The sequence below is a fragment of the Chelonoidis abingdonii genome, chromosome 23 (genome assembly GCF_003597395.2).
Source record: "Chelonoidis abingdonii isolate Lonesome George chromosome 23, CheloAbing_2.0, whole genome shotgun sequence".
NCBI lineage: Eukaryota > Metazoa > Chordata > Testudines > Testudinidae > Chelonoidis > Chelonoidis abingdonii.
The window spans coordinates 6885717-6896072 of NC_133791.1; the positions used below are offsets into that span (position 1 = coordinate 6885717).

A 10356-nucleotide genomic window follows, 5' to 3' on the forward strand; every position below is an offset into this window, starting at 1 on the left:
TATCTGTGACACCAAATGATGCCAAGAATTAGGTTTTAAAAATAGCTACCAACAGCAGCAGAAATAATAGACAAAGAGGTAATATAAATCTCTCTATATGGACCATATCATTATTCACTAATAGTGTAGGATGGGAGGCAGAGGAAGAAACCATACGTTTTCAGCACTATATATTTAATATTACGCAGCTTATACCGTACGTTCGGAGAACGGTCACTGTTATATGGGTGATGTGGGCTGAGTGAGTTAACATCACTAAAGAAAACATTCAACTCTTGATTAGGGAACATTAACCATTTTCTTGGTTACAATAAAGTTTTTCTACAAACGGTAATTTGAAAATTCTTCCTTGCAAGATTTTGCAATGATCGGGCCAGTATTGGACCAGGAAGTATTTCACAGTTAAAAAACAATAACAAGATGAAGCATTTTGTCCTTCAGCAATATTAATAGTCTCCCTTGACTGGTGGAGGAGGGGAAAGTACAGTAGTAACTTCCGGCTTCTCTGCTGCTTAAAACCTCTTAAGACTCTTCATAAAGTTGTTTATAAAACAATTAGAGCAAATGATAGTGTTGGGTGGAGTCTGGGGTTAGGCAAGATTTAGAGCAGCTTCCAGCACTTTAACTGTGCAAAAGATCCTCAAAAGTTGAGGTTACATCTGTATTTTTATCATCCTTTATTTAGGAATCTCCTGCTTCCACATTTTGACAATGGCAAGAGCGGCAGGAACATCCTCCCAGCATAAATCTTTCAAGAGCTTTCTGAAAGCATTATGCGGTCAAGCAAGTGTTCCTGGTGTTATGTCCCCACCAATGGTTGTCTTCACTTTCCCTCTGTATTGCAGAAAATGGGTGACCCCAGGAGACTGAGTGAATGGATGAGTCCTTCTGGTGACTGGAAGTGGCTTCGGATTAAAAGTCTCTCTGGGGGTATGTGTACACTGATTAAAAAACCCACAGCACTGAGTCTCAGAGCCCATGTCAGCTGCCTCCCTGGGCTCAGACTGCAGGGCTATGACGTGTCAGTGTTGACATTCAGGTTCCGGCTGGAGCCTGGGGTCTGAGACCCCAGGAGAGGGGAGCATCTGAGAACTCCAGCATTTTCACTGCAATTTTTAGCCCCGCAGCCTTTAACCCTGCCAGCCCCAGTCAACTGACCTGAACTCTGAAGCTTGGTGCCACATATATTTTATTGCAGTGTAGACAGGACCCAGCTCCAGCCTGAGCCAGCTACGAGAGCCAACTACGGCCATTTATTGCAGCATAGATATATCCTAAGCTAGCAAGGGACTGGACTATATGTCTTAAGGCATCCTTTTTCTTCTCTAATTGCTATGATGGGTGTAGCCAAGCCATGCAATTTACAAGCCATGCCACTGACTGCCTTTCTTCCAGCCTGCGTCTGACTCAGTAAGTAATAGGAGCATATAAGAAAAAGCCTGAAATATCAGGACTGTCCCTATAAAATTGGGACATCTGGTCACCCTAGTTCTATTCCTGCTATCCACTTACTGTGTGGCCCTCCAACAGCATTTCTGTTTTAAGATTGGGTCAGTATCAGTCTGGTCCAAGCAGGGTTAGGTGATGGAGTGTTAGAAACACCTGGCAGCCTTGCAACCTGACTCCACCAGAGCTCTCAGTGTTGGTAATGCTGGTGGAGCTGCATGAGTCTGAGCAATAATCGGAAACTTTCTACAATTTTCCCTAGAAAAGGGCCCTCAAACAAACATTTCCCATCCAGTACAGTGCTGTCAATCAATGGGATTACTCTGGGCTACATGGCAGGAAGTGCCAGCCGGACTGGGCCTACGCTCTACAACAGGGGTTCTCAAACTGGGGGTTGGGACCCCTTGGGGTTGGGAGGTTATTACATGGGGGGGTTTTTTTTTTTCTTTCTTCTTTTTTAATCCCTTTTTTTTTTCTTTTTTTTTTTTTGTTGTTAATTTTTTAAAAAAAGTGTTTTTAATTGATAAAGGGCATCACAATGAAAGGCTTGCTGTGTGAAAGGGGTCACCAGCACAGAAGTTTGAGAACCACTGCTGTACAACATGCAGCAAAGGGATGAAGGCAGAGCTAAGTGTGAAAAACAGATCCGGAGTGATACTTTGTTCCAAAGGGAACGGAATTCCATTACTCCCCATTGCAGTCACAGCTCTGTAGATTTTAAGGGCCAGATGGGACCATCAGGTCATCTATTCTAACCTCACTCCTAAGCAAGGCCAGAGACTTTCATCCAGTTACCCTCTGTCAGGCCTGGTAACTTGTTTGACTAAAGCACATTGTGTAGAAAGGCATCCAGCCTTGATTTGAATCTACAGGAAGGAAACTGGTCCAAATCTCCTCTCCTTGCTACTGTTGGCAGAACTGCACAGGTGCACGGATAATTTAAAAGTCAAACACAGATGGAACTTTTGGCTAGAGGCCTCTCCATAAAGTACACTGGCTGTTGATAGGATCCAAATGTGGGGTGTCAACCCTTTAGGATTGTCCTGGAGTCTTTAATAAAAGCTTATATTATGTGATGAAATCTCCAGCAATAGGTCAGACCAAAACTGGGAACCCTGATCCAAATGCCCCTGGGTCTGATCTAAAACCCAGCTGAAGTTAAGGGGAATCTTTCCATTGGCCTCAAAGGATGCAGGATTGGGTGCTTTTGGGGGGGGGGGTTTGCTGGAGGGCAGGGTGGGGGGCAGGAGCGAGCCTTATTTTCCTCCGTCTTGAAACCTGACAGTGTTTCAGTGCCTGCTGCAGGACAGGAGAGGGTCTGAGCTATTCGTTGCCTGGGTTCTGGTTTAATCACCCGCTCTCCCTTCGGCTTCTGGCTCCATCCTCTTCCCCATTTGCGCTCTGCCAAAGCGCAGGCAGGCAGTTTGTGCTCCGCAGCCCAGGGAGAGTTAACGCCGGAGCCGGCTCTCCATTGGCAACGGAGGAAGCAGCCCGGGGGACGGCGCAGCCCTTTTCGCTGGAAGTTTGCGGGTCTGCAAGGCGCCTGCCGCCGCCGCTCTGGGAAGGAGGAAGGAGGCAGCGACTGCTCCCGCACCGGGACTCCCGGGGCCAACTTAGCCGGCGCTGGCGGACAGCGGGCGCGCCAGGAGGAGGCTCCTTCTGGGCTCGGCGCAGGCACGCTCCCGGCCAGCCCGGATGCCTGTTGCCCGCGGAGCCGGAGACAGTGAGCTGGCCCGGGAAGCGCTGCCCCTGCCCGCCTGCTAGGGCTTGCGGTGCCACCCGGGCCGGCCAGCATGCTCCGCCTGGGCACGCTGCTGCAGTCGCTCGCCCTGCTCTGCCTCTGCCAGCGCCGCCCCGGCACGTCGGGGGCAGGCTGCTGGGGCTCCGGGGAGCTGGCCGGGGGCGCCGCCGCTGCCTGGGACCCGCTGCCGGCCCTGCCCCGGCGAGCGGCGGGAGCCTCGCCGCCGGCCAACAGCTCCGGCGCGGCGCCCTGGTGCCGTACAGGTGTTCAGCGAGGCCAGGCCGGCGGCCGCCTCTGCTTCCGGAGCCCGCCCGGGACTTCCAGTGCCCGCCGCCCAGCTGCCGGGCGCACCGCTCGCCGGGCCGGGCCTGGTGGCCAACGTGCTGCGCAACGGCAGCGTCCTGCTGCAGGGGGGCGCCCAGCGGCCGGGCGCCGGACCTGCGGGGTCTTCGCCCTCAACTGCTCCTGGGACGGCACCTACACCCGCTTCACTGCGACAGCGTCCAGCTGGGGGCCAGCTGCCGGGACTACCTGCTGCCCGACGCGCACGGCGGCGTGCGCTACCGCCTGTGCCTCCAGCCGCTCTACCGCGGCGGCCGGCCGGGCGCGGCCCCGCGCCGAGTGCGTGGAGTTCAGCCTGGAGCGCCGGCAGCATGCGGGACATCGTCATCGCCATGACGGCCGTGGGGCTCCATCTGCGTCATGCTCGTCATCATCTGCCTCCTGGTGGCCTACATCACGAGAACCTCATGCCGCCGCCCTGGGGCCGGGCCGCCGCCCCCAAGACGGGCACGGAGGGGGCCCAGCCGGCGGGGGCGCTCCGGAGCCCGCGCTGGAACCGGCCCTAGGCGCGCCTTCTGCAGGCGGGGCCTGGAATCTGCCCTGGAGCTTAAGAGCCAGGGGTGGGGAGCACCCCCTAGACCCCCAGCCTGGAGCTCCCCCTGCAGCCAGGGGGCTGGAACCTGCCTCTAGAGCAGGGGGCTGGGGATCTGCCCTGGAGCTCCCTCTGCAGCCAGGGGCTGGAACCTGCCTCTAGAGCCAGGGGCTGGGATCTGCCCTGGAGCTCCCTCTGCAGCCAGGGGGCTGGAACCTGCCTCTAGAGCCAGGGGGCTGGGATCTGCCCTGGAGCTCCCTCTGCAGCCAGGGGGCTGGAACCTGCCTCTAGAGCCAGGGGGCTGGGATCTGCCCTGGAGCTCCCTCTGCAGTCAGGGGGCTGGAACCTGCCTCTAGAGCCAGGGGCTGGAGCACCCTCTGCAGGTAGAGCCTGGAAGCTGCCCTGGAGCTCTAGAGCCAGGGGTGTGAAGCCACCCCTAGAGCCTGGGCCTGGAGCTCCCTTTGCAGCCAGGGGTCTGGAACCTGCCTCTAGAGCCAGGGCCTGGAGCACCCTCTTCAGCCAGGGGGATGGAACCAGCCCCTGGAGCCGGGGCCTGGAGCTCCCTCTGCAGCCAGGGGCCTGGAACCCTCCACCCAGCTGGGGCATGTTGGATCCCTCTCCATCAGGGTAGCGATGGACACTTCTCTTCCTAGCTGACTCCAAAATGCATATTGATTACAGTGCTGTAGGGGGTAGACTTTGATTAAAGCATCACTTCGGGGTTACCAAAGCCTATAACTTTTCTATTCCTGTTAGCGGCGACAAGGACAACTTAAATCCAGAGGAAACCAGTGCCATCTCCCAGAGCAGATCTGCAGCAACCTGAGGGACCTCAGTGCCATTGTATGACTCAAAGATCTTTAAAGTTGTATGTGGTATTATTTTCCATAGAGGACTTTCTATAGATCAGTCTTAACTAGACCAAGGGAAGTTTTAAATAGTTAAAGAAAACTATGTTTAGAAAGAGAGAGAAATAGTCACACATTCAGGTGTCTGAACATCAGTGTTCTGTGATAAATAACTTATACTGTGAAATATTTGTGAGGTATGTAATGTGGTTGGGCATGGTCATGCAGAAATTACTAATAGAAAAGTAAGTATTGCTATGGAATCCTGAAAGATTGGGTTATAAGCAACTTTCGAGATAATGTTGATTTGTGCATTTTATTGTGATTTTTAGAACTAAACATTCCATAAGAGGATAAAAGAGATGGGACAAAGAAAGCCCCAACTCCTCACACTGTGTGCCATAAGCTAGATTGTTGCATTGTTTTGCAGTGGTGTTACATAGGAAAATTCACAGTAAAATAAAGTAAGTTAGTAATAGGATCAAAATTAGGCATATTAATTAGTGCTGATTTAAAGCATTCAGGGATATAACCCTGTTCTTCAGCACATATATCGTTAGGTACCATCTTTTTTGTGAAGTTGTTTTCCTTCATTTTATTTGCAGACCAGTTGTTAAAATACAAGATTTTTGTTTTAATACCAAATTTGCCAAGTGTATCATGTAAAGGTTTGGAATTTTGTTTTCTATTTTTTGTAAAATAAATAAATAAAAAGCAGCTATTCTGCCTGAGCCATACCCAGTTTTCAAACATAAAATATCTCAGTGAGTTAAAAATAAAAATCAGGAATCTGCTTGAAGTGCCAGCAAAACTGCAGTTTTGAAAAGTGAACTAACTTATTTTTAAGTGCTTTTTTTATTTGAGGCCTCTAAACATGTTTAACTTTAAGCATATGCATAAATCCCATTGATTTAGATGTGCTTAATTGCTTTCCTGAATTGGAATGCTATCCTGAAACCTGGCCAAAGAGAGTAGATCCATAAAGCTTAAGAAACACTGGCGCTGATGCAAAGTCCACTGAGCTGAGTGGAAAAACTCCCATTGACAGCAGTGGGTTTTGGATCAAGCCCTATTCTAAATAGCTCAGCAACTCAGGGGCACAGGCCTGCCCCTATTGAAATCAACAGTTTTGTCATTGGCTTCAACAGCACTAGGCCCTTTCAAAAGTAACAATGTTTTTAGAAAAAAACATTGGCTCTAGCCAATGTGTCTCAGGTTTTTGCTGCTGCAGTTTAAAAAGGCCAATTTAACGGAGTCTGAAAACTGGGATTCATAATGGAAATATGAACTGAGCTTTAATTATAATGGTGTGAAAAATACACAGTAATAATTACTGTGACTAGTCTTCGCTACCCCGTCTTTTATGAATGCAACACACCTTTGTTCCACTCTGAATTCTGTTCTGTAGTGGCTGAGTATTTTTAATATAGGAACACTAGCTGTAATCCATTCACTCGATGCTACAGTAAACTAGGAGTTTAGTTAAACTCTAGTATTCATTACGTTGTGCCTTAGTATTGAAAGTTTGACCCATTGATATTGGCTTTTCTGTTCTTGTTGTAACTGTTAGAGGAACATGTGTACCTTCCACAGTGTTTGTCTGTTTAATAGGAAAATAAACCTAGGCTAGCTGAATATTACTTGAATTTTAATATATATTTAAAATAGAGTAAATTACCTTCCTAGAGCTTCTGTGTTAGTTTTTTTTTAGTATTGTCTCCACGTAGTTTACTGGTATAACAAAAATCTAACATATCACATAAAAAAATAATGGTGGGGGGGAAATAGGGTTTATGTAACAGTGTATTATTAATAGATCACATGTGAAACGAAAGTGTTTGTCTGAATAAACAAAGATGTTTATAATCAGTAATTGCTCAGTGGGCATTTCTTAGGTAGTATGGACGACCTAAAACTTGTAAGTAGATGGCATATGTAGAAACCCTCTAGGATCTGTTAAAATACAATATTTGTACTAATCAGATGAGCACAGCCATACTACAGACTACATTTCTCTCCCTCCCCCTGTGTGTTTTTAATCCAGCAAGCAAACTTATTTCCCTTAGGACTGAAATAATTTAAGGGTGGTCAGGAAGCTGAAGGTCTGTATTTTGTCAGACAAAAATACCTCTCTTTTTCATTATTTCTTCATGTTTTCCTTCTAACAAGAAGCTTGCTGTAAATTACATTTCTTCCCTTCATGAGTTTCTTGCCTCTGAACCTTGGTTTAAAACCAGCTGACAGTATTTAAAATATAATTGCAATCGGAGGATGAGCCCTGACAGACAATTTCATTCATGTTTTTCCCCAGAGAGAGATAATGTGTGAAATAATCTGAAATTAGTTCAAGGATATTAAGACAAGTTGTACCTAGTGGTGTCATGTCATCCTTTGTGTAAATCCATTAAATTCAGTGGATTTAAACCCACAGTGAATTTGGCCTAGTTTCCTTTGAAGGCCTCTCGTGCATCTACCCTATGGTCAATCCTAGGCAGGATTCGTAGAGTGGAACTAATATTGTACATTTCTATCCATTTCCGTCACTCGCTGTTGCTGTCTTGTCCTTCATCTTACCATGAATTGCCAGACTTGAAAGTTAAATATGTAACTAATGAGCCTTGTATCACCTTGGAGTTGACCTTAATGCATTAAAAGAATATAATACACACGTTATAGATTCTGACTGATACCTTTTTTGATCAGGTGAGTTAGAAGTCCTTTCTGATTCACGTAGTGGATAAACCCACCTAAGGCTTGTCCTAGTTATATTGCTTGCTGTAAAATTATTGCAACATTGTTATACAGGTAAAAACACATGGAATTTTTGAGCAGCTGCCTTATGGAAAACATTGCCAGCATAACATTTTTGCACAAAGATTTTTTTTCCCCCCTAACAAACAGGTTTTCTGTGCACACCTTTTATTTTTCTTTGTTCTTGTTCAGTGTCCCACATGTCTACGAACCTGAAACAAAACCCAATGAGGTCAATAGAAAGTCACCCATGGACTTCACTGGGCTTTGGATCGGGCCCTATAGTGCTGCATTTGTTGTGTGCATTTCTCAGCAACTTAGTTGTAAAAATATTTCCTTTAAAAAAAAAATTAACACTGGTGGTTCAGCTGTACAGCGTGTATGTTCTCAGCTGTGCTGGAACTTTCAACACCCATATTTTTGGTTTGATTTCTGGCCAGTATACTAGAATTGCAGTGGTGCTTCATTTGAGGATCTCAAGTAATTTGCAAGCAGTTGTAAGTATTTTTATTTCCATTTTAAAGATGAGGAAAATGAGGCACAGAAAGGTTATTGAGTGACTTGTCCAAGGTCACTCAGAACTATTCTGGCAGAACTTGGATTAGAATCCAGACTATCTGACTTCTAACCTGCTTTTAATAAATAGAATCGCCTTTAACAACTGTTTTATTTTCCAAATAATGGGCCAGATCCTCAGCTGATGTAAATTGGCATCGTTCCATTGAGATCAAGGGAGCTATGCTCATTGACATCAGCTGAAGTGGTGGCCCAATCCATTTACTTCTTACTTGGCTTGATATTCAATGTTCCATTCAGATTTATGTGCCGTTTAAAATAAGAGCATTAAAAATTAACTATTTTCATTTCTCATCATCCATCATTGATGAACCATAGTTTGGGACAAACATTACACAATTTCTTTTCACATATCTTCTCCTTGAGCTTCTTTGTAAAGAGGGGATCACAGTAGCTACCATATTTTAATAAGAGAAGTTAAATACATGCGCTGAAGACTCTGAACACACTACATTCCCTACTGAATCACTTTCCCCACTAATAACAACATAGTCAAAACAGCCCTGTCTGGTAGTTCATCCAGTGCAGTCCCCACCCCAAAGGTGGCTGAATTTCTGCGGTGGGTGAAGTGAACTGTTATTTATGTGGAGTGTGGTAGTACCCCAGTCGCTTTCCAAACATTGAGGGGGAGAAACAAAGCCCCTGCCCCAAAGAGATTACTATCTATATAGGTAAATCCAGCATACAGGTAATGGCCCAAGCCCTTCAATCAGATCTGATAGTGCTGATCTTTCCCCTGTGAGAAGCCCCACTGAGCCGAAATGATCAGTGTGAGGATAGACACCTCTTTTTTGTTTTTAAATAGAAGCTATCCCAATCTAACCTTTTAATGGGATGTTCTTAGCTCCAGACCCAAGCCTCCTACAACCACAAATGACTTAAATCTATGTACTCACAGAACCAGCTCCTGATCTCAGTTATGCTAGCAGAAATAACATCAGTTAATTCCTAGATTTATGTGTGGCTCTTTCAAATAAACTGCACTGGTAGATACTGGTGGAGAAAATGCACTTGCTACAACATCTTTCCCCCTTATAAAGAGAGACCCTCTAGCAATGACATCTGCTTTTGTGGATTGCATTTCTGCAGCATGTTGGGTGGGAGGGGTAATAAACAAGCAACAAGATGTACTACAAAGGATTAATCCTGTTGCGGGAATTGCTGCAACTCTCAGAAGGTTTATCTTATCAGCATTACTTTCATTTCTATGCATTATGGATGGGATGTGTAAAACAATATCGAATGGCTTCTCACTGGCTTTCAGTGGATTAAATCTTGACAATATATTGGGGCATTGGGGCAGGAAAAATGAGATAATTCTCTTCCTTTGTATATGGTTAAGCAAAACAAGAAAACAACGTGTTCAATAATAACCCATTTGCAATTGATCGTTTTGATTTTTTTCTACAGCATGAATAAGGAAATTCCTATGTAGCAATAATGGAGATGTTACTTGTATGTGCCTTGATAGCAATTGGATCCAGACAAACTGTATTGTATAAAATGGGGCAATTAAATTAAACATTCTTAGCCAGTCTCTTCAAAATACACAGCTTATGCTGCAGGGGTATGATTGATCCTGTTCCATTTCAGACAGTTCTAAAGAGCTGGGGCTAGATCCTCAGCTGGTGTATCTCTGCACAGCTCCATGGACTTCAATGGCGCTGTGCTGATTTACACCAGCCAGGGAGCTGACCATTGTCTATTAATGTTATGGAGGGAAAATGGAAATAGCTTCTGCTGTGTTGTCTCTGCCTTAGCAACTGGGGTGTTAAAAATCCAAATGCTGCAGTCTAAGGGGTGTTTGGACTCAGGGCTTAGCTGCTCATTTTCAACACAAATACCCTGCAGTCTGCAGGCCACGTGTGCAGCTGTTAAAATAGGATGCGGCTGAATTATGCTTGCAAGCAAATTTTCTCTGTGCCCGTGTGCTAAATGGGAGAAAAATCGGTCTTTGCAGAAAGGTGAGCAAATGGAACTTTTCGGACTGACTTTGCCTTTGAATCATCTCAACTCCCAGGCAGGGATGGCCTCAGCTTCAGGCTAAGGTGGGTTGTTGTTTTTTTTTAAAATTACAGTAGGTTTTGTGTTACATTAAAGGGAAAGTTAAATGTGCTTTG

At 46.0% G+C, this 10356-nt stretch overlaps 1 protein-coding gene across 1 annotated transcript; it reads left to right on the forward strand.

The window, feature by feature from the left end:
* Positions 1-2884: 2884 nt before the first annotated feature.
* Positions 2885-7582, forward strand: LOC116824624 (fibronectin type III domain-containing protein 10). The gene is given in 9 exon segments (XM_075060258.1): positions 2885-3489; positions 3492-3551; positions 3554-3598; positions 3601-3675; positions 3678-3801; positions 3803-3830; positions 3832-3872; positions 3874-4391; positions 4529-7582. Coding segments are annotated over 8 exon segments (909 nt in total). The 5' UTR covers positions 2885-3239; the 3' UTR covers positions 4160-4391; positions 4529-7582.
* The last annotated feature ends 2774 nt before the right edge of the window (positions 7583-10356 follow it).